This window comes from Uloborus diversus, chromosome 9, assembly GCF_026930045.1.
Source record: "Uloborus diversus isolate 005 chromosome 9, Udiv.v.3.1, whole genome shotgun sequence".
Lineage (NCBI taxonomy): Eukaryota > Metazoa > Arthropoda > Arachnida > Araneae > Uloboridae > Uloborus > Uloborus diversus.
Genome location: NC_072739.1, coordinates 6142562 through 6168435, shown reverse-complemented (window position 1 = coordinate 6168435; position 25874 = coordinate 6142562). Strand labels below are relative to the sequence as shown.

General features: G+C 31.4%; 1 protein-coding gene across 1 annotated transcript in view; it reads left to right on the top strand.

Moving 5' to 3' along the window:
• LOC129230068 (cleavage stimulation factor subunit 1-like) overlaps positions 1-23494 on the top strand; it is a 33186-nt gene extending 9692 nt beyond the window's left edge. The window contains exons 3-13 of the mRNA XM_054864456.1: positions 197-274; positions 371-463; positions 3210-3250; positions 4346-4468; positions 5207-5329; positions 7573-7648; positions 12223-12302; positions 12437-12592; positions 15033-15177; positions 16109-16189; positions 22838-23494. Of these exons, the coding sequence (XP_054720431.1) occupies positions 197-274; positions 371-463; positions 3210-3250; positions 4346-4468; positions 5207-5329; positions 7573-7648; positions 12223-12302; positions 12437-12592; positions 15033-15177; positions 16109-16189; positions 22838-22953 (1112 nt within the window). The 3' untranslated portion in view covers positions 22954-23494. The remainder of the gene's footprint in view (positions 1-196; positions 275-370; positions 464-3209; positions 3251-4345; positions 4469-5206; positions 5330-7572; positions 7649-12222; positions 12303-12436; positions 12593-15032; positions 15178-16108; positions 16190-22837) is intronic.
• The last annotated feature ends 2380 nt before the right edge of the window (positions 23495-25874 follow it).

Here is a 25874-nt window from a genome sequence, read left to right as displayed (position 1 = left end):
ATTTCACAAATGTCTTATCATACATACATCATGTTATTTGCAAGTTGGTAATTTTTTCAACATTATTACTTATTTTAATCTGCAAGTATATTTTACTTTTCTTTTTAATATGAAGAAGAACAAAAACTTTTAGGCGTACAATTTTTAATTTTGTTTTGTTAATTGCCTCAGTTATGAATTTTATTAATTCCCTTAGAGCACAAAGAACATGATTCCATGCGAGCAGATACAGTCAATGTTGGCATTGGTATTGATCTTGAATATGCAACGGAAGGTTAGTGTGTGTTAAACCATTTAAATGTCTAAATTTTCATTGCATATGTGTTGTGTACTAAATGTTTTATTTATTTTTTCTTCCTCTTTATTTTAGCTCCTTCTTTAGCTCCAGAACCAGCTTTATATGAAACTTGTTATGTTACTTCTCACAAAGCTCAGTGTCGTGCTGGAGCCTTCAGCAGTGATGGTAATAAAAAAGTTATATACTTATGCACTTTTTTAAAAATGAATATTCGTAAACAACTGAAAAAAAGGAACAAAACACTTTCATTTATGAATGCAGTGATGTTGCCATCAATTTTACTCCCAGTAATCTATTATGCACAATATGTGTATGCTATTTGTCATGATGCGCGCGATTAATTTTGCAAAGTTATTCGAAAACCAAAAAGATAACGATTTTAGGCCGTGGAAGTGGAAGCATCGCAGCCGCGCATAACCTCAGATCAACGACTGCCTTGAATGCCAAAGAACAAAATTTAAAAGACTTACCCTGGGTTGCATGTTTGTAGACGATAGTAAGGACAAAATTCATTACCGTACATTCTTTATTTTATGTTAAACTTCAGAGCAGACTCGAAGACAGGAATTTTGCATGGTGATCACCAAAAAACATTTTTTACTTGGTAAAAAAAAACACAAATGCGAGGAATACAGACTTAAGAGTTCAAAAAAGTGGAGCTGGGGTTTGCAAAGTTCGTTAAAGATCAAAAAACGGAGAGTTCATTCGGATGGTGGTGAAATATTCAAATTAAAATGGACGGAGGACGGACAGTTCACTATGAAGATGGTGGGGTGTAATTCACGGATGGATCATGATCAAAGATGTCAGTTGCAGGCCAGTGTACGTTGAAAAAAAAAAAAATGGCGCGTAGGTTGGTAATCTCCATGGTGACAATGTTGAGATCATCACACGATTAAAAATGAATCAGGGTAATTTCGGGGTAATCGCGGCTCCGTTTCTATCCAATGATAGCGATTGCACCCTGCTCACAAAACAATTTTCCACACATGACCAACCAAAAGGACAAAACAGGTACACACAGTTGTAATTACATGAACAACACATAGCATACCAAGAGTTAAAAAATAAACATTCAAAAAAAAACTACCCAACACATGTAGAAGGTATGAATACAAAAAAATGCAATAACCCTCAAATATGACCATTCTCAATATGCATTAAATTATACAGAAACACCTTAATCAAAAAAAAGGCGAAAAAAACATTACAATCATTATCTTGACTACCTACGTCAAGTGTTACACATTAGGGTAACATGAGTAAAAAATTTCAGTTAGAATTTTTTTTTTTTTTGTAAACAGTTCATATTCATAAAGAGTTCCACAGCGTAGTGCACCAGATTACCGAGAGCACACTATTATAAGACGTTAATTAATTAAGTTTTAAGACAGATAAGGTTATTTGTAGGAAAATGTGGTTAACATAAATATATTAATTTTGCTTAGGAAAATTTCCAAATGTGATGATAAAACCTGATTTTAAATGAATAACTCTTGAAAATTGAGGATATACGCTATAATTCTAAAAAATGTTTGAGAGTACATGGCATATGTGGAGTATACCCTATGGGAACACCACTGTATGAATGTACTATTTATACTGTAGTCAACTCAAGCCTTTCATCCTTCAGTGAGAAGATAAAATAAGTGCCAAGCATGCTTGGGTACTAAAATAGCCAATAGCAAACACTGGGGGTTTTGCTATTGGCTGCACAACTGCTCTGGGCATCTGCCTTGTGCCCCAGAACCGTTGGTTATGAAAATTGAAATGAGCACAGTAGGCCTTGACCCCATAGACTGTATTAGGTCTGATTTTGTGGAAAAAGTAATTTCTTGATATTTATTTCTTTTTGTGAAAAAAATAAACCATTTTAGAACATTTTTCTTTTATAAATAAAAAATACTGTCATATGGTATACAGCAGCGTTTCTCAAGATTTTTTGACCCACGGACCTGCAAGACCTTTTAAAAGAAATTTTAGGCCCTGTGATGTTTTTTTTCTTTTCTATTTATTTTTGGTTTTTAAAAAGAAGTCAAAACAAAATAAAATAAAGTAAAAAGAAACCTAGTTTTGCAAACCATTAAAAACCTGTGAACTTTTTTACAGACTGGTGCGGCTTTTCCTTTTTTTTTTCTTTTTCTTTCTTCTTTTCTTTCAAAAATAAGAAAATTTTTTTGACTCATAGTCCTTTAAAAACTTGTTAAAAAAGTTGTGGACAGCTGAGATTTTTTTACGAAGAAATAATAACAACAAATTAACGAATAAATATACAAATAAAACTTTACTTGGTATTAAAGAACTGTTGCAAAAAATATATGTAGGTAATACATTTTGCTAAAATATCATAAACAATTCCAAAAATAATTCCCAAAATTCACATTATTGTCAATTAGGATATTATGATCATTATTATAGTCCTCTCTTTCTTTATTTTCCCTTTTTTTTTTTCTTTTTTAGTATAGAAAACTTTTTAATGTGGGCAAGCAAATATTTTTTGAGGACTGGCCAAATTTTGGCGTTAACTGATACCAGTCCGCCGGACCACTGGTTAAGACTTGCTAGTATACAGCATGTTTAGCTATCACAATTTTAATCTGAAATGCCTTTAGACTTAAGAACTTCACTAGAGATGAATCACTTGGAAGCAAGAGGTTTTTTTTATTGATGCTTTGCTTCCAGACAAATTGATTGAGCTTGAAAGTGATGAGAAAACTGTTTTTACAAATTAAATTTGTAAAAAGTTTAATTTTATGAAATTTATAAAGTGGTTGCTTTTACAATATAGAAATTTGCGTCTGAATCGACCCCTGTTTAATGTTTAGTGAATTTGATTATTTTTTTTTTGTACAATTTATTTTCATTGTGCTTCTGAAACAAGTTTTCTTTTTTATCCCTACCTTGTGTTTAGGTCAACTGGTCGCTACTGGTTCTCATGATGCATCTATCAAAGTAAGTATTCTTTCATACTTTTTGTTTTCTAAAATTTAAGAAAAGAAAAAAAAAATCCTAAACAGTTAATCTGAGGAGGAGCTTACATTCAATGGATATAATCTATAACAAGCAAGAAGTTTAGAATTGTTTAACATTAAAGATCAGAATTACTCTTTATTGCATGAAACTGAACTTTTATGTATTATAATAAATTTAAGCTAAAAAAAAGCCTTTAAAAGTTCATTTAGATATTAAGTACTGTACTTGCAGTTTACCTTCACAGTCAAACTTGCTTATAACTCCCAGATTTAACAAGAACTCGGTTTTAATGAGAAAATCAGAAATACTTGGTTAGTACAATGTTAAGTTTATGGGAACAAAACTTGCTTGTAATGAGCAAACCCCATTTAAAGCGAGTAATATTTTTGTGATTCATAAAATTTCTTTTGAGTTCCAGTTTGAAAATGCTGAGTCTTAAATTTTTAAAACAAGTGTTGTCGATATTTGTTTTTTAGTTTGTTATTAGGGAAGCATTGAAAAATTTCGTATTTGTTGAAATCAATGTTATCACTTCCGAGATAACATTGCCATTTACCAACTACCATTAACCAATTTACCAGTTTTGGATTATATTGTAGCTCAAATTCAAACTAATTGAAACGAAAAAAAATAATGAAAACGACGATGTTATTAAAAATTGTGAAGAATTTGAAACTAAATTATCATCAACATACTCGTTGTCTTTTGATATACAGGATGACTTCAACCATTTTTTGAAGAGGTGAAAATGACGATGTTTTGGCTAATGAATTATCCTCCAAAGGTATCAATAGCACAAAAAAGAGACAATACATGAGTTCAAAGGAATTAACCAACTTCTTTGGCTCTGCAGAGAAATTGAAAATAATCAAAGCAAGAATGTTTGAATTTTAATGATATTTTTCACGAAACCATTTTTTTACAAGCACTCAATTTTCAGGAGCAAATGTCATAGTCCCTTCTCTCTCATTATAAGCAAGTTTAACTGTATTTTTAAAATTCAAAAAAATTTTTGGAAAAAAAAATTGTGGTATATTTTTAATTGAATCATTTATTCGGCATACCTTTGTTTAGATCTTAGATGTTGATCGCATGCTTGCAAAAAGTGCTACTCCTGCAGAGGTGACAGCTCAAGAAACTGCTCAGCAGAATATGGAAACACATCCTGTTATTCGTACTTTGTATGATCACATAGAAGTAAGCAAGAATGCTTTTATATTTATTAGTGCTTTTACAGCAGAGTCTCAAAAGTCTGAGGTTCTGCTTAATTCGAGGTGCTTTGTTGATATTTTTTTAATTTATACTTTTTACAGACAAAAAATGGTTTAATCTGAAAATCGAAATATTTTCTTATGCTTAGAACATTCCTAACAACATACAATAAGGCAATAAAAAGATATTGAAAGATTTATATCAATAACATGACATGAAGACTGATTGACTGTTGGAGATGGGTTAAGAGATGCCTCAGAGAAAGTAGGAAGTAGGTTGTTACAAAAAATAACTTGAAATTAAAACATTGTTTCACATATAGACACAAATGTTACGACAAAACTATCCCAATTCATTTGAAGGCGATCAAAGGGCATTTTTTGGTTGCCTGCAAATTTACACACAAGTACGTGGGGACATCAAGAAAAAAAACTAATCTAAACTCATTTAGGGTTAATTAAAACATAAATTTATGTTGAAATTTGAATGATAATTTTTGAGGAGACACTATTTCCTTTTCATGCGTAAGAAGGTAAACAGTGCATGTCCTTATGTAGTCCAAAGAATTTTTCGGATAGTCCTAGTTTTCAGTAATCCGAGGTGGCGCGAGCCCCAATTACCTCGGATTTTAGAGATTCTACTGTACTTAACATGGGACATTTTTTGAATGATTTTTATTGCATTAAGTTCAGAAATCAATAACCTTCTGTTTCTCAAAACTAGGAAGTCACCTGCCTGGAATTTCATCCCACTGAGCAGATTTTGGTATCGGGGAGCAGAGACTACACAGTAAAGTTTTTTGACTACTCGAAACCTTCAGTAAAGAGAGCTTTTCGAACAATACATGTAAGTTAAATTGTTTCTCTTGATATGCTAGCGTTCTTTTATTACATATTACTTATCGTATGCCAAGTGTAGAAAGAAGTTAGTGTTTGTTGCATTTAATGTAATACATAGGTATAAATTAATTGTAACTGGGTAAGTTGTTTATTTTTCAGGATATTAGTTTGGCAAGGACACTTGTGTATACAGGATATTCCATTTTGACCTGCAAGACCTTTATTTTCGCAACCGTTAGTTCAAAATCAGATGTAGAGTTAAGATATTGAGAGTTTGAAGTGAAAATAAAAGTGAGTTAATAAATACAAAGTTTAACTTTTTCTATGGGCCACAAGTTACCTAACTTATATTTACGGAAATAATCTCCATTAAAAAATAATTCGAACATGAAATGTTTGAAATTAGTACAACCAATATTCACTGAGATATGAAATGCAGCATTTGGTGACTTAGACCACTTTTCACTCGCTGTTAATAACACCTTTTGGGGAAAATATAGCAGCTAACAAGCGTTTAACATATGTGTGCATAGAGTGTGGTTTTGCAAATCGTTCAAGGTTTTGTAGTGTGTTTTTGCGTATCACGCATAACGTTTGCATTTATTTTTGAATAGCAATGGAAAATATAAATACTTCGTTTTTCTTACTTTTGATGACCTGTCATTCTTCAGAAAGAGCGATTAATTCCAATCTCACCTTCTGCATGGTCCTTAAAAACTTTAAATTGGAATATCTCCTTGAGTTTAGGTCCCAGAAATGTCAAGTTTTTTGTGTCAGTATTAGTTTTCATGCAGAATATTTCCCTAAACATAAGTTAGGGGACCTGGGGGCCATATAAAAAGTTAAATTTTGTATTTTTTAACTCACTTTTATTTTCACTTCGAACTTTCAATATATTAACTCTGCATCTGATTTTGAACATTTTTGCAATTGGAAATATACATCTAGGACTAATGGTTGCGAAAATAAAGGTCGTGCAGGTTAAAATGGAACACCCTGTATATATAATATAGCACTCAATGTGTAGTAGTATGATTCTCATTGTTTTTTGTGGATGCTGTTATGTAAAAATGAGTTAACCCACAAAAATTTAAAACAGTTATTTGCATAGGTTGATAAACTAATATACTATAGGATGCAAAAATTGTTTAAGCCAAATATTACTATGCCATCTAATGAACAAAATTCTAACCAACTTCTATGAAACTGGGCATTGATGTTCATCTTTAAACTCAATTTACTTAAAAGTACTGCTCGGGTGGGTTGACCGATTTTTGCATAACACCATCCAATGGGGTAAATTTTCATGTACATAGTAAAAACCTTCAAAGTAGAGGAATGTGGGGCAAAGTGTGGGTTAAGATCGCTTACTTTTTTCAATATGAACAAAATTTTGTGCTAAAATTTACAGTTCATAACAAAGGAACAATATATTTTGTAATAAAACTGGCACTGAAACATTATTTTTTATTTTTGACAGTAACTTTGTACCTCCAAAAAAAAGTGGAAATTTTTTCACTTTTTTTCCCCATGGGGCAAAGTGAAAAATGAAATTTTTTTCGAATGAAGTATATATTTTTTTTTATTATTAAAGATATTTTTGATCAAATGAATGAATAAATAAAAAGAAAAATCAAAAATAAATTAATTCATATACAAGAAATAATAAATGAGTGAATGAATGAATAAATATATAATTGAATTATTAGATGAGATAATGTAAATGAAATAATTAATAAAAATATTATGCAAGTGATTTGATATAGTATTGAATAAGTCATTGGAATGAGCTATTTCACTTTGCTTTTATCCACTTTGTCCTGCATGCACTTGAATAACTGTAGAAATTATTTTAAACACAAATAAGCTTAATATTAAACAAATAAATATTGCACCAAGTATTAGAAAATCTCAATTAAAATTTAAAATGTTAATAACAAGAACTTCATCATTTCATAATAACAAAAATAATTTTTGACTTACAACAAAACATTGAAATATGAGTATCAATTTTTGAAAATGGCTTTTATTATCATATTCTGTGATTTTCAGAGTTAACTTTATCTTGACTGGAATAGATGACACGTGTTATTACATAATTAAAATATTACCAGATAGATGACCCTAAAAATGGAGTAAATATTTCACCATTTCACTTTGCTCTGCTATTTCACTTTGCTCCACATTCACCTACTATGTGTAATTAACTCACAATTTATTAGTTCTTACTTTAACTTTATTATTTTGCAGGAAGCTGAAATGGTCAGATGTTTAGCATTGCATCCATCTGGGGATTTTATTTTGGTGGGCACTCAACATCCTGTGCGTAAGTTCACCTTTTGATGCTCAATTTTCGATTGGTAATGTAATTTGTAATACCTGTACAGTATACCCTCGATATCTCGAAAAACTTGGTATGACGTAAAATTACATTTCCCCTTGATTTTGCGTATTTAATCTAATGTCTTTTTTCATTCTTATGCCAAAGAGTTTTTAATCAAAACCTTGTTATGTCGAATATTTTTCCAAGTCAAATGTAATTTTTCCGGGAAAACCGCAGTTTATTGTATTGAAGCAACTCGAGGAATGTTTCCGAAAATGTCTCACACCCTTCATTATTTCTCTCAGGGGTTAAGACTGATTGGGAAAAGCTTTGCAACTGTCGTTTTTATTCTAGAGCCCGTGGGAGTCGGAAATAAGTCCCGAGAAGCCCAACAAACCTACCTTAAACTTTTCGCCTATTCTCACGCCATTTAATTGGACCTTTTTGACTCTATTTCCACCTCCGCAGGGGTAGAAAGAGTCCTATATCCTTATATATTATTTCTGTAGCCTGTTTTTGGTTTCTACGCGAGATTTTCCTCAATTCTTGATCGATTTCTTTGATTTATACCTTATTTTAAAGCTTATCGTGCTGGCTATTGACGAAAAATAGACCCACGGTTTAAAATTGAAAAGCCTTTAGGTTACTTGATTTGCTCTTTATCTTACAAGTTGACAAAAGATAATTCAAGACTGCTTAAAAACGAGTTACGTAAGTTTTTTTTTTTTTTTTTTTTTGAAATATCTGCCGGAACCCGCCTGTTTAAATTTTGTTGTAAGTGTTGAGTATTTTTGACTAAATTTAAAAATTGTTTTAAGAGAAAGCTTCAGTTATCCATATTTGATGACAAGCTCTCCAAACTTTTGATAAAGCACTTTGTTAATGAATCTTCACTAACAACAAAATGTGGTGAAGATTCAGCCATTATTGACAAAAAAATAAATAAATAAAAAGAAGATCTATTTAAAGTATTTAAATGTAGATAATTATGAAAAAAAATAGAGAGAGAGAGATTAATAAAAAATGTTTGAGGAATGGGGATTTGATGTACTTGGCAAAAGATGAAATGCAGAAAAATGTTTGGCAAAAGCTTTTCCAAAGTATAAATAATCAATGATTGTAAATAGTTGTATTAAATGTAAATAGATTTCAGATTTATTAAATTTGTTTTAAAATATTTTTGTATATAAGTAAACTTATTTTCTTATTACATTATTTTTTCAGGAACAGGAAACTCATTCTAAGTATCATTTTTATTTGAGTTTTTAAACTATATGCAGTATGATTCATTGAAATCATTGATGCAAAAATAATTAGAAAAAATAAACTATGTATTCTTAAAATACTTAAAATACACCACCAGCTCAGTTATTCCATGATGGAATAACTGAGCTGGTGGTGTATTTTAAGTATTTCTGCCTTAGCCCTGGCTTAGGGCGGTAACTTACTGCAAAATACCATGCCTTGCCATCAATCTTCGAGTTGAACCGCACCATTGCTGCGGTCACTCATCTGGTGTGCTAATTCTACATTAGCTACCAGTTTGTTTGGCTCTCTTGGCTCCCTTAAGAGGATTTTCGCCACCAGCTTATGTGATTCCTATTCCGGGCTGATGAGTGCTAAAAAGCACAAAACTGCAGTCCTTGGATGGAATAACTGAGCTGGTGGTGTATTTTAAGTATTTCTGCCTTAGCCCTGGCTTAGGGCGGTAACTTACTGCAAAATACCATGCCTTGCCATCAATCTTCGAGTTGAACCGCACCATTGCTGCGGTCACTCATCTGGTGTGCTAATTCTACATTAGCTACCAGTTTGTTTGGCTCTCTTGGCTCCCTTAAGAGGATTTTCGCCACCAGCTTATGTGATTCCTATTCCGGGCTGATGAGTGCTAAAAAGCACAAAACTGCAGTCCTCGGATGGAATAACTGAGCTGGTGGTGTATTTTAAGTATTTCTGCCTTAGCCCTGGCTTAGGGCGGTAACTTACTGCAAAAAACTATGTATTGTTTATTTTTTCACATCAAAATCATTCATAAAACATGTCCTATATTTGTCCTATATTTTTCGTGGAAAATGTCCTATATATTACAAGTCGACCACTTCTACCCCTGCCTCCGTAAAAAGGAGAGATGAACGGAAAACCCCTTTAGAGACACACTGAATGGTGAAATCTTTTGTTCTGGAGCGCTCTAAACTCGTTTAAAACCGTTCTGCAACTTTGATAATCCAAATCTTTGACAAGTTTAGTCATGATAAATTACTACATTTTACTACTTCACTAGAACTTTCTTTTTTATTTTTTCTCTGTTATTTTCTGCTCATTTAAAAAATTTTAGATATTGTATTGACTTTTTTCAACTTTCATTATGTGCTTCCACTTATTTGTAACTGTCGTGACTAATTTTTAGAATATTATTTTATTATAATTATGACCATGTTATCTTGAAAACTAGATGTCTCGAATTGTTTTTACCGTCCCTTCAACTTTGTGATATCGAGAGTATACTGTAGTTTCTAATTGTTGCAATCGTTTAAAAATTGCCTTTGCAAGTGTTTGAAAACTATTCTGCTTCACATTGTGATATTGTTTCTCGGTTCAAGTGTTTGGTTGGCATAAGCATTTTTTTTTCTCTTTTTTGCATCACGATTTCAGCAATAATCCATGTAAATAGAATTCATCTAATTAAATTTTTATTTTCGCTGGATGTCCCAGAAAAACTCTTTGGTATTTGCTATTACCAAACTAAGTCTTAACCAGTCTGGCTAAGGGGTCATTACTTGTAGCTTTATAATCACAAAAAGTTCTTTTACAGTATTTATTTTTAACTAGAAAGTCCCCCATCATGGTATGACGGGTGAAAATTTGCTTCTATGTACATTTGAACGCAGCAATAGCCTTTTAGGTGATATTTTGGTGGTTTAAGTTAAATTTGGTAATTTAACTCTTAACTCCAGTAGATAGCTGTCATTGTTAACCATTTTTAACCCCTGACACACAAAGGAGGTTATAAGTTTGACGTGTCTGTGTACCTGTATGTGTGTCTGTAACACTCACACTGATGGACCGATTTTGAAAAAAAATCTGTTCGAAAGGAGAGTTGATCGGAGTGTTCTTAGCTAGATTGCATCTTTGGATGACATTAATTAACGAAGATATTAATTAAAAACCTCTAAAAGGTTTTTTGCGATTTTCAGTGAAAACATTGTTAAAAATTTAAAAATTTAATACCAAAATAAAGAATTTTTTTACACGTCTGATAGAATGTGTTCGGAACTTCCATGTTTCTTAGAATTTGAATGATAGCGTTTTTTTAAAGCAGATTTTAATAACGGCTAAGTCTTTATTCACGCGATTGATAACCGAATTCATTGTTGACCGACAAGGAAATAAAATGCAATGATTTAAAATTTTTATCTGTTGCCAGTTTCTGTTTAATAGAAAATAAAATACTTGACATTGATTTTTAATAATATAAGGCTTTTAAAAGGATTTCCAATTTTTCCTCTTTATTCTGCAGTTGCGATTCAGTCGGAATTTTTTTAAAATTTTAATTTTATGGTTTGTATGTTACATTTCTTTATTCTCTTAAAATGAGTCTTACCAGTAAAACAGTTAAGTCACCGGATCGAGTTCAGCCTTGTCACAATAAAGCATTTTGCTGCATGTTAAACATTACCAGAACATATCAAATTATCATGCCGTGGCGCAAGTTTCATTGTTGAAACATGCAGGTTACTTTATCATGAGCTATTATTTATATGAGGATGACTAAAATGAAAGAAAGGTCTCCTAAACCTAAGCTGATCATAAATATGAAATGTGACAATTTACTTTGATTTTTATGGACTGTTGGTGGCTCTATTCTAATGGTTTTTTTAAAAGAATTGTTCACATCGATTAGCTGTTAATTGTACATACCTATGTTATTTTTTTTTCTTAGTTAGATTTTGCATTAATGCAATTCTATATTGAAAAGACATAACTCATCACTGCTTTGGAATGAAATTAAAAGCTTTATGATTGAACAGAATTGTCATAAGTTTAGTTGAAAATTTGAAAAATCAGAAAATTTCATTGCAGGTGTGCCCCCCCCCCCCCCAAAAAAAAAATCTCAACCAATTTTCCCTTTTTTTTTATTAATTTTTTTGATTATATTTTAGAAATTTATTTATTTTTAATGATGATTATTATTTTATTAGAAAAGTTCTGTGATAGGCCTATGACATATCACACACACACATATAAACTAAATAAATAAATGAAATTAAAAAAACAGAATAAAATGAAATGAAACAAATAATTTAAATTAAAAATAAATCAATAAATAAAATTCAAAAATCCCCTTCAAAGTTTTAATTCCACATCTTGTGCTGTAATCCCTCCCCCTTCCCTTCTGTGGGTACACCTGTTTCATTGTATAACATGGAAAACTTGAAATTGTTGGAGTTATTCATTTTGCTCCATTGTTGTCATGATTAATTGAGAAAATGAACAAAACTAAAAATGTTATGCTCATTTTAAAATTTCTTTACTTTATACTCTCTTGAAATTTTATTTTTATGATTTTTTTTATATAGTGCGTCTGTATGATGTTAGAACTAGTCAGTGTTTTGTGAGTGATCAGCCAGGAGATCAGCATAAGGGTCCCATCACAATGGTAATTCCTTCCTCTTTGGCTTTGTTGTAATAATTATTTTTATATCCTAATACTGTTTCATTAGTTTTTAATTATATAAACAATAGTATTCAGCTTACAGTCTAGTAAAATACTTTTCTTGGATATTTGATTAGATTAAGTACAGTCCAAATGCAAACATCTATGCAACTTGTTCCAAAGATGGGGATATCAAGCTCTGGGATGGTGTCAGCAATCGCTGTTTCAATACATTTCCTACAGCTCATGAGGCTACAGAAGTGTGCTCTTTACAGTGGTCACGAAATTCCAAAGTAAGTGTCTTGTTGAATGAAATACTTTATATTTTTATTTAGGCAGACTTTACAACTATGCATTGAAAGTCAGCTCTCCAGAAGATGCAGGGGGAAACTCATTTGATATTTATAAATTTATGCTTTCTTTGACTTTTGTTAAACATTCGGACCCCGATTTAACAATTCATTGGGACTGAAACTTTTATACGTTAAATCAGGGTTATCCATATTATCGGGGTGCGATTTTTTAAAAAAATTGCACTTACTTTATCTAAAAGCCCTAATAAGCAACTATGCAAAATATCCATGATTTGAAAGTGTACACTTTTTATTTAGTATTTTGCGACTTATTACACGCTAGTGAATTAGAAAATTTGTTGTACTGAATAATAGATTTTGACAATTTTTTTTGATACTTGACTTGAAATTGTTCTCTTTTAAATTTATGGAGTGAAGAAAATACTGTGTCATTTGCAGCCTGCTGCATGAGACATTTTTTTAGTTTCCATTCCATGTAATATAAAGCATTAGAAAAAGTAAGTTTTAATGAGAATTTCACTATCACTTTCTGCACTAGAATGGCTATTCATTGGTTGCCCACTCGCTCCTCAAACATTGCTGATCCCAAGAAAAGTCTTACTGCTTTACACAAGATTGATTTGGAAAACAGCCCAATATTTCCTAACTAAAATTAACAAAAAAAAAAAAAAAAAAAAAAAAATCCTGCTGTTAAAATAATTTGTTAATTTGGGGTTTATTATTCAGTAAATAAGGGTTTTTGCCTTCATTTTAGTAGGGGTAAAGGAAAATTCGCTAAAACATGAAATTCGTTAAATAAAGGTTCATTAAATCAGGATCCGATTGTATGATGATTTTAAGTAGCATATGATAGTTTTAAATAATTTGATGCTTTCAAATGTGTTAAATGTCTTTGCTGTATTTCAAAAGCAGGACAAACATATTTGTTATTTTTATTTAATAGTACCCCCCCCCCTTTTTTTTTTAAATTCATTTCTGCTCTATGTAACTAACCAGACTTAAACAAAACAAAAAAAAAAAAAGGAAAGAAAGAAGACTCCATATTTTTTGTCTTTTAAAAGAAAAAAAGCTGTAAGTTAAGTTTAAAAAAAAGAAGAAAATCTGAATGTAATATTGCATTATGTTCATATCATAAACTGAAAAATAAACTCTTGAAGATATATTATTTATGTAAATTTTTATAAATTTTATAATGATCGAAGGAATAAAAATTAAATTTTTAAATAAGTGTCTGCTGTCTCCTTGTGATAATATTCTCATGTTTTCTCACTCATCATTAATGTTTTGACAGATAGTTCAGCTCTTAGGCATTAAATGAAAAATAATCGATGATGAAATTCAATTATCTTAAGGCATTCACTAGTATTTTCAAAAAAAAAAAAAAAAATGTATAGAATTTTAATGAAAATTTTCTTTAAATAAAAAAATTAATGATAATTTTTATATTATTGTTATCATCTCTATTGCAGTTATTTAATTTACCACCTCATTTCACTGGCAGGAATTAATAACTGCTTTGTGACTGCATTATTCTTTGCAAGATCTCAGCTCCAAAAAAAAAAGTAATTTATACATTCCATATTTTGTACATAATATGTATGTAGTTTTTTTTTTTTTTTGGAAAGGGGCTTTTTAGAATATGTATTCACTTTTTTTTTCACTTTAGCAATCCTTGCCTCATAAATATGATAACTTAAATTAGTTTTAAGATTATTTTGAATCTTAGAACGTATTTTTGTAAATTACCTGATTTTCTTTTAAATTTTTTTTGAATTAATTTAACTACCATTTTTTAAATCTCTGCCTGCAATTTTTTTTTAATATTCATTTCATTCCACTTTTACATTTGAATATACTGACCTGCATCACACTTCAAAATGAACAGAGCTACTTCATACCGTTTGTACACCTACAAAATTAAAAAATGTTTCTTTTTTTTTTAAGTATAAAACTGCCTTGCTTTTTCTTGTGTGTTTAAAGACTATTTAAGCTATCAACAAGTTTGCTCTTTTTTGTGACATATAGCAATTTTAACACATATATTGATACTATGCATAGAAATTAAGTTTTTGAAATAAACCAAGTCACTGGCAAATATTTTGCATTGAAAATTTTAGTATTTTAGCTGTTGTATCTCAATTAGAATCATGATCCCCACTGTGTGATCAGAATCAAATTTTCTGCAATTGTAATCATAATCTACTTTTTCCAGTCAATCTCCATAATGAAAATCAAGAAATAATTATACTTATTCATCCTTTTTCCCCAAATGATGAATTTATGTATTTGATGAGCCTGAGTGACAAATCAGCAGCTCAGTTGTTATATATAATGCAAAAAAATAAAGAAAAAGAAAAGGTTCTCATTGTAAAAACTACTTAATTAAAAGTAAAATCCATCCATCCTCATTGTTTTTTAGTACTTGTTGAGCAGTGGTAAAGATTCTCTTGTAAGGCTTTGGGAATTATCAATGGCTCGCTGTTTAATAGCTTACACAGGAGCAGGTGCTAGTGGAAAACAAGTTCATCGTAGTCAAGCTGTATTTAATCACACAGAAGATTATGGTAAGTTGGGTTTTTCTGCAAATTTTCATATTTTTTTTATGTATGAGTTCCAAAATGTTGATTAGACTTATATCATAATAAAACATCATTTTAGAGGATAATGAATGTCCAAAAAACAGCTAATTTGTTACAAAAATGTTTTTTTGTAAGAGAGAAAGTCTTGCAGCTGCTTTTAACTTACGGTTTTTCAGTTTTTAGAAACCATTAGCATTTGTCATTCAAACCTGTTTTTTTTTTTTTTTTTTTTTTAATCGGTTTTAAATGCTCAGATAAATCTGAGCAGGTGGGTCTCTGAGGAACTTTATTTAAATACATAAAACATTACATTATTATCTGTTACAATTTTGATTTGCTCTTGACAAAAATTTTGGTAATTTAACATCAATTTATGTAATAAAGTAGACAAAACCAATGCATAAAAGCTTTACAATGATACAATAAAACATAAACGACACTAGAGAGTTGTTGCTTTACAAAAGATAACATGTTAAAGTGCAGAAAAAAAAAACTAAATTTAAACGATATTAACTATTGAAAATAGAAAAAATGTGTATTAGTCAACACCTTTGTGTTATCTGGCTGTAAAGGAGATACTTTTTGAGTAGTTTTGTGTGTGTGAAATTAGAACATACACATGTAAATAATTTTTTAAAAAAAATATTTGAATGCATATTTGAAAATCATATTATCAGAGGTTATAAAAGTAACTGCCGTGTCTTGAATTCATTTAAAGAAGCATTTCATGGTTGTATGAAGTTATTTTTTTTTTTATGTGATCGTTTTTTTTTTTTTTTTTTTTTTTTGTGCTGTTCCTATCCACTGCATTAAAAAAAAATTTTAATTGAAAAAACTTTTTTATAGCTACTGGTGTAGTTTTGGGTGATTTTTCAGAATTGTCACTTATTATTATATGAACTTAAAACATTTTCAGTTCTTTTTCCTGACGAAAAAACGACAAGTTTATGCAGTTGGGATGCACGAAATGCAGAACGTCAGCGCCTGCTCTCTCTTGGTATGTTGAACATTTAGATGGATTTACTGGTGTATTGAACTATGTTAATTTTTCAAATTATTTCTGCTTTTTTTATTTGATTAATGCTTTAAGAAATGTATTGTTCCTTAATAAGGAACTACATTTGCATGAATGCCACCATATCTTGCATGGGTAGGCATTACTTTGAAAAAATGTTTGACACTACCCCATCATTAATCTATTTTGTTTTGCTATTCTTACATTTAAACTATGCTATGTTAAATTTAATTGCCTGAGCACTGTCACTGTTGATAGATCATTAAAAGTGTGACTGTTACCCAGACTATTACAGAAACGCTACTTTTCCGTGGAAGCGCGGATTTCCGCTTTTTTCCCATTCAATTTTATCATTCCTGAGATTGATGCAGATTTGCATTAATATTTTCATGGGTGGGGGGGGGGTGACTGAAATGATAAAATGTTCTCTGCCTTCCAATCCACACCGAGTTTTGAAAAATATTCCTTTCGCAAAAGATGTCCAGATGCGCACACGCATTTGAGCTTTGCTATCAGCGTATGTCCATTCTTGGCAATAAATCGCTCTCTCTCCGATTCTTCCCTTCCGCAAGCGTTCGATAAGTGACTTCACCTACCGAACGCCTACAGTCCACAGCTATGGAACACCAGCAGAGTTCGAAGTTCACCGATTCTCTTTGCGCACTAGTAGCTATTTATGCACAGATCACTCTGCGAGTGTGTCGAACGCGCGGACTAGGTGTATTTCGCTGGAAAACAAGCTTCGGCGATCGTCCGCGGTGAGATTGCATGCGTGTTATGAACTTAAGTCTTTTTTTCAAAGCGATTCAATATTTCTTGTCTTAGTTTGTTGGATATAATTTGAGGTTAATGGCCTACAGCTAAGCTGAAAATTAGGCAACTCATTTCCAACTAAAAATTTGAGGGAGTGGTCTGCCCGAAGAAAATAAAACATGAATCATTCTTTACACTGAAAAACATTTATTTAACATATATTGAGAAAATGATTACAACACAATGATTTGATTCTCCGAAGAAAAATTAAAGAGATCTTACAATAAGTCCATGCAGGTATCAAAAGTCCTGTCAATGTTCCATAGTGACACCTCACAGGTAGATGGACGGCATAGCAATTTCCACCAGAATTGCAGGCTGGTCAGTTCATACCATGTGAGCAAAGTTCACCACATCAGGAGAAAAACATATCAAAGATGGACACGATCCTCTTTCCTCGGAGACCAAACGACCCACATCAGGGAAAATTATAACTTTTCACTTTGATAGACGTCATAACAGCACGCGCTTTCCAAACTGAAGACATCAGCAGTGCATTATTCAGAAAAGATCAGACCTCACCTGAGAGGCCAGTAGCAAAAAACTTATGATGACATGGACGAACACATTTACAAACACAAACAACACAAGACGAGGAGACAAGTGAGAGAAAAAAGTAGCGGTCGAGCTACGGTAGGCCAGAGTATTTATAGCCAGATCCAACCTTGCTCGTAACAATGTGACGTTACCTTATTTGCATATTGCAAGAACAACTCAAATCGAAAAAACGCAGCTTGCAGGTTGCACAATTCTTATTTAATTTGACATTCAGCACTCAACACCTCATCATGGTTTTCTCATGTGATCGACATGTGCTCTGTCGGAAGTTCACCGACGTCTGCCGAATGACGGCAACCAATCATAGCGTGCCACATGTTTTTCCGAACACTTCCTATTCAAACTCGGACATTTGAGTGTCGGTGGCAGGTGGATGGGATTTCCCGCGCAAGGTTTTTCTCCCGGAATGGCAAAAGGTAAGTCACAAAATGTTTTTTTTTTTTAAACAATATTGGTGAAATCCTTCAAGAAACAAAAATAAAGGCATTTAGCCCAACATAGTCGTTTCAAAATGCTTTAAAATTGCAAACAAACTTGGTTTTTTCCCCTCTATTCATGTTGAGTAATTCAATTCGAAATTGTCGAACGCTGTTCCCGACAGTGGTTAGTTTACGTGACATTGGTAGCTTGGAAAAAAAAAATAATTCCGATATATGAATGGTTGGCACAGTCAGTTCCTTTTACATTAAGCTAAAAAGAAAAATTAGACATCAATTAATATGTATCAAAAATATTGGTTAGTGTTCATTGGGTTTGTGGACAATTCCTGCAAATGTGGATGCACATGTTAAAGGAAACTTAAAAATAATTTAACACTGCTTTTTCATTAAAAAAAATATTCAGTATTCATATATAACAAATTTAAGAAAAAAAAAATTTTTAAACAAAAGTTTGATTGTATTTATGACTAAATCCATTACCATCTGAAGTTTCTAAAATCTTTGAAAATATGAAATTGAAAAAAAAAAATCAGTATAAAAAATATATAAAAACATTATTATTTGGGCTCCCTGTTTGAAAGTATATTAATTACTCTCAAATGTTAATTTCTAAGGTTTGATTTGTTACGCGTAAAGTTCAGCTTTTTTCTTCAAGCTGTAGCATGTCTGCTATTAGTTTTAACTACATAATAAAACTACAATGCAAAAAATAATTAATTTATGTATATAGACTGTTTAGACAGAATTTGGCCCTTTTACGATTTTTTCTACTTGATCAGACACTTCCATGAACTCTCAATAGTTTGGCTTTTGTATTAGCATTTCTTCTGGCGATAAAAATCAATTTTCCACTATTAAAAATCTGTTATGTCCTAGGATACTCAGTTTATCCAATCTCAAACATCAATGGGGATTCTTTTTCAGTTTAAGTTAGCAAATTAAATCTTACCTGGAAGAATGCAAAAATTTTGTTAAAAAATATGTTGTAAGGAAAATCATCCCTCAGCATTTTAGAATTCGAACTATACATTTAATTAGATGACCACATGTATCAAACCCATTGTGGTAAAGACCCATAACTCTTTTTTAAAAAAAGACAGTAAATTTAGAATTTGTTATAGTTTGCTGAGTACTTCTTTATGCATGAATAGTACATTTTTAATTTTATTACTTTTAAGGTCATACTCAAGATAATTCCAGTAATATCTGGAACAGAAATGTGATGCAATTTTATGTTAGTGGCTCAAAATCATAAATGTATAGTAGTTAGGACACATAATATTATGTACTCAGAGCTAGTATTCAACAATAGATACATGTGAATTAAAATAAAAATGAATTTTACAAGCTTTCTTTAAAAACATTTTATGCTTCTCCTAAAAGATGTCAGTTTTGAGGTGTGGCCCTTCCGCTTTGAGTTCCGATATGACAAGTACAAGTTTCTGGTACAACAGTTGGAACATGTTAAGTTTTAAAATGCAAAGAATGTCTGTAGTCGACTCATTTGTTTATCTTATACAGTTAAAAATTGAGCGTATGTATCTATCTATGTACATCCAATTTACTTTTTCCGATTGCCAATGAACTGACCATTGAGCCAGGTATTGATAGATTCCTAATTTTCCCGTCCTTATGTTTGGCTGTTTAAAATAATCCTCCGACAATAAGTAGCTGAGATATCAATTAAAAACTATTAATTATGACTCTTAGATTTCGACATAAAATCCTTATTTTCCAAAGGCTTTCCTCCGTTTAAATTATTATTCAATGCTTCATCTCTACTTTCCGTAAAAATGCTTTTATTAAAATTTGTAGAGTGAAGAAAATCATTGAGAAAAAATATGTTGCCATTTTTTCCTCGAATATGAACAAATAACATTTTGACTTTTGTTTTGAGGCTTTTTCTGAAATCGGAGAATTTAAAATGTTTCCTTTTTGGTTATTTTTCCGCAATCTACCGCAAAATTTTACTGATTTTTTTTTTCCGTTCAAACCTGATTGTTGACACAACTTTTATTTTCGAGGTAGACCGTGCAAAGCCAAGCAACGCACCTAGTTAACACATAAAATAATATTTTAATGCAATGGTATGTAAATTCAACTTGGAATTCAATTTGTTGCCAATGTTAGTGTGATAGTCTTAGTGAATTTATGTTTTACTGTATGAACAGCGATATCAAAGAATGCTGCAAATAGAACCATTAAGGCAATTCCACCATCACCTGTGGGACAATCCAGCTCGATAATTTCACCAACATTTTGTTATGCATCTTAATATTTAAATTAAACGAGAAGTAAGCACATTTTTTAAGCAAAACATTTTGTACAAAGATACTCCTTACCCAGTATCATTTTTAATTAGTAACTTAGTTACTTAAAATTTAATTAATTTGCATGCACCTGCCTCACATCCAAAATCAACCTCTTGTAGTTTGCTGATGCATTACTTAATATTTTTGCTCTATTAATATAACAATGACAAAACAAATTATAGGTTTTGAAAGTTAAAGTTCCAACATAAAGGAAACATGTCTCATTTGTTAAGAAATAATAATTTAAACCGTTGAAAAAAAAAATGTATATGGCTACCAGTCATTTTGTCCCACATGTGACGGTTACTGTATTTCATAAAAAATAAAAAATTTTAAAAGGTAATAAATTTTTTTGCTTAAGAAGTCACACATACAAATACAAATGTGACGACCAGCAAAGGGCTCTGGGCCCAGCTAGGCTGGTCCTAGTCAATTAATCCTCAATGAAGATCAATGGCCCTCTTAAAGCTATCCACTCCCTTGCTCATTACCGCCTCTTCCGGTAAGCTGTTCCAAGTGCCCACGACCCTACTAAAGTAGTAGTTTTTCCTAATTTCCAAGTTAGCCTGAGATTTAAATAGCTTAAAACAATGACCCCTCGTCCTGCTTTCCCCGCAAAAATTTAACCCATTTACATCTTTCATTTTGATAATATTAAATAACTGAATCATGTCCCCTCTGACTCTCCTTTGCTCCAGGCTATGCATGTTAAGCCTCTTAAGTCTGGTATCATAATCTAAATCTGAAAGTCCCCTTACTAATCTAGTTACCCTTCTTTGACCCCTTTCCAATACAAAAACATCTTTCGTCAGATAAGGCAACCAAAACTGAACAGCATATTCCAAATGGTTTGAAACGATTTGTTTGAAATAGATCTATTGATGAACCCAAGCATTTTGTTGGCTTTGCTACTTGCAATGCTGCACTGTTGACTAAACTTGAAGTCCTGATTTATAAAGATACCCAGATCCATAACATTTTCTGCCTGATTAATAACTGAACCCTGTAAAAGATATCTCGTACGCTTATTCCCATGACCTAAGTGTAGCACTTGACATTTCCCTACATTAACTGCCATACCCAATTAATCTGCCCACTTAGTAATATGATCTAAATCCTCTTGAAGCTGTTTTACTTGTTCTTCATTTTCGACAATCCCCATAGCTTTTACATCATCAGCAAAACAATTCATGCTTCCAGAAATATTTTCATTGATGTCATTCATGAAGATAATAAAGAAAAGAGGCCCTAAAACTGATCCCTGAGGAACCCCGCTTAAAATATCACTCCATTTAGAATGATTTCCTCTCACAACTACTCTTTGCTTCCTACCAGTAAGCCAATTTCTAACCCAAAGTAAAGTTTTTCCTCCTATTCCAATGTCAGCTAACTTGCTGAGAAAAGCAACATGCGGTACCTTGTCAAAAGCTTTTTGAAAATCAATGTAAACAACTCCTACACATTTTTTGTTATCGAAAGCTGAGGTAACCTTGTCGTAGAAATGCAATAAATTAGTAGCACAGGATTTACCTTTCCTGAAACCATACTGCAAACTAGTCAACAGACTATTAGTCTCTAAGGACCTCATGATCTTAATTTTGATCAAAGTTTCGAAAATCTTACAGATCACTGAAATCAAACTTACAGGTCTATAATTCCCAGCATTACCTTTAGACCCCTTCTTTGTATATACAAATAAATACAATATAAATAAATACGTTTATGACTTCTTAGACAGCAGAGTTTTGTTCATTACCCTTTTAACTTATTGTTTTTAATGAAATGTATGAAGCGTCACATGCAGGAAAACATTATCATTTACCCTGGAATGGCCCATTAACAATTTTCTGAATCACATGATAACTATACTTAAATATTGTCTAACCTTGGATATGTGACACCTGCCAACATGGATGAATCCAGAAATTATTCAAGGAGGGGGCGATTGAGTTTTAGTTTACCTCTACTACGTATTCAATTAACACATATTGGGGGGGAGCACATAGTTTTTATCTTTTATCCCTCCCCTCTTTCCCCAATATGATTGAAAATCATCTAAAATTGCTTTGTTTTGGAACTTCAATTTTGAAAAATTACAGGAAGAAAATCACTGAACCCATTTTATTTTTTGACCAACGTTTAATATTTAACTAGGCACTTTTAATATGATTTAAAATTGTTAAATTACTAATAATAAAAATGAATATAAAATAAAAAAGAAATATTATGTTACTCTATTGTATTAATGATGTATTAATGCATCATAAAAAAACTAGTGCATAATTTTTTGGAATTTTTAAAAATAAATGAATGATATTACTATGATTAATATCATTTTTATATTGAAAATACTGCAGTTGAAAATTAAATATCAAAATATCATATTTTAAAAATAAATATCGGATATGTATCGTGATATATATATCATGATATATATCGGCTGATATGTATGGACGAACCCTGGATATCTTTATTTAGATTTACATTTTTGTATACTTTTCTTATAGGTCACAATAACAATGTGCGCTACATTGTGCATTCTCCCACTGGACCAGCTTTTGTGACCTGCAGTGATGACTTTAGAGCAAGGTTTTGGTACAGACGAACTGAATCTGGGGAGTAAATATGTTCAATTTCAAAAGATTTGCATTAGACTCTCATGTGTAACCTTCCAAGAATAAATGTTTTACACTTTGCAACTTTTCTTGGAATTGATTTTATCGTAAACATATGAAATTATTTTATTGCTATGTACTGACAAAATTCAAACATAAAGTTTGCAAAGGATGGTTCACCTTTCATGTAGAAGTGCTGTTTTGACTTGTTACTTTGAATGCTGTGTGTTTTTTTTTAATATGATTTTGTTTTCATATAAATTTAGTTATATTTTTTTCTAAAACTTTTAGTGCTTGAGCTACCAAGAGATATGTTGCTGCCAATTCTGTACTGCTAGGGTTTTGATAAAGCCTGCAAAAGCTAGAAAAAAATAAATATGATTCATTTTATATAGTTATATTTGCTATGTATTATTTTCTCTTTCTTTTTTTTTATTCGTTTTCTTCCTTGACATGGCAACATATTGATTTAAATGAATAATTGTAATTTTGTTTTACATTTTAAGTTTGTGACTTGTTTTTTAAACTTGATTTCACAACAAAATATTTTTTTTTCATTGGCACTGTTTTTGCTTTTTAATATTTTACTAAATAGTGTTAGATCTTTTTTTTCCAAGATTGTCTTCTTTTGATTTTGCATGACTTTTAATTCCAAAACTCTTCAATAATACAGTAAACTCTTGATTATCGGCGATTGGATTATCTGCAGGTCTTTACACAATTTATTTATTTATTTGTTTTTTTTGTGGGGATGATTTTCTGAATGAAGAAATATGCACTCATTTCAACTTTGCGAGTGTAAAATCTTATAGACATTCTTATTTCGTTCTCCTTCCTTTACACAATATAAAAATTCCAAAGTTTCCGACACCAGCCTAGTTGCAATCTGATTTGTACACCTGCAGTCCCTTAGAGGGCGAGACAAATTGTTCAAAAAAAAAAATATATACTCTTCCCTTTTACTAGGTTTGGCCCAAAATAACTTATTCTAGGAAACTACCCCTAAAATTTTTCCTATTCCAGGAAAATAATCGGTAGCATTCTGCTTTGGATTGACATCATAACAAATAACTTATCTCTATTTGCAAAGTTTCTATGCCTGGACTGGATTTAGATATCTGACTGAGTTTTATTCAAATTCTTTAGCTATTGTATACATTAGTATCGTTTTTTAGCTATTATTCGGATTGTGCACAGTTTTCACTTATCCGTGGTTACCGTGCCACCCTATTCCACGGATAATTGGGAGTTTACTGTAGTTCATGGTTTTATCTCCATTAAAATGTGATGTAAAATGTTTATTATTTTTACTTATTAACCTAAGGTATGCAATTTTAGTAAATTGCAACATTTATGTGTTGTAAAAAAACCTTGTCGAAAGTTTGGAATGTACAATTTTTGGTAATCAATTTTTGTGTTGATTTGATACAGAGCCATGAGGAAAAATGCAACATTACATCAAAGACGCTCATACCACAAATTGGCCACAATAAAGCAATGAAGTGGGAACTCATACATGCTAATTGTGTGTCTTAATTTGGGTATGCCATACCATGTTTTGCGTTGTCACTGTGCTGTGAAAATATATGTATGCTACTTAACAAATAAATATTTTGCAATGCAAATTTAGCAAAGCATCAGTTCATTATAAAATTAGTTAATTTTTCTTTAAATGGATGCCTCAGTTACCAGATCGATTAACTCCACTTTAAGAAAAAAAATCATCTTTTTTGCTTTAATAGTGCTTAATCAATATTTAGTATGTGAATTTATATTAAAGTTTTGGTTCAGTACACTTCTGACCATTTGATGGCAGAAAATGTAACATGAGGTCCTATTTATTGTCAATTTTTAATGAGAAAACACTTCGCCCCGCCTCCTCGAGAGTTCCATTATGCGTGGGGTTGATCGGCAAGCAATCCACATGCTTCTAAATGAGACAACCAGACAGCCTTAACTTGGATGTGCATTTTAATGTGCAAAACAGTCTTAAGGTCCTTTACATCACATGCTTCATTTGTCTGTTGTCATTTTAGTTATTCTTACATTTTAAAAACTGCTGCTTTTACAACAAAATGCTGTGATCCAAATATACTTTCGGCCGAAAACAGCGAAATAGAATCATCGGATACCACGTGGCAAAGGAGGAGTCAAGTGCCTTCTCGTAGAAAACGGACAAGACTCCTATGGATAACACCATCTTCTTCATCACTTTTCATTACCTTCTGTTTTATGGAATTAATCGATTTGGCAAGTGAGGCATCCAAATATTGTTCTCAATGGATTTATTTTGTCTCCATTGGCATATTGGTCAGAAGTCTTGGTCCAACTGAATTTAATATCTTGAATAAAACATTATCTCTTGCATTTATTGACCATATAGCCACTTGTCAATTGTATACTGAAATATTTTTGTACATATGAGTCAGTCAAAGGCAAAGGGATGTTAGTGCTAAAATTAAAATTTTGAAAATAACCAGTTCAAACAGTAGGGTAATCTCTCCTCTACTTTGGGGCAAGAGATGGTAATTGAAAATCTCTGGTTGGTGCTGATATACGACATGATTTAGAAAAAAAATTCAGTGAAAGCCTACCTAAGATCTGAACTTTAAGTACATTTTATAAGAAACTTTGAAAAGTCTACTTACATCCCTTTGCTTTTCACTGCCTTACATAATATTAGTTGGGTAATTATTTTGCATTTTATACAAAATTAAACTCATTGTAAAATAATTTTTGTTATATGCTTCAAAAGCCTGTCAGTATCTGACCCACATTTATTTCCTTTATTTTTCCAGTGTTTTGATTTATACAGTATAACTTCGATTCAACGATACTCGATTTCCTCAATTTAATGATACATTTCACTGGTCCGGATTTGACTGCATGGAATATCCATGCTCCTTGATTTAACGACGTTCTTGACTTA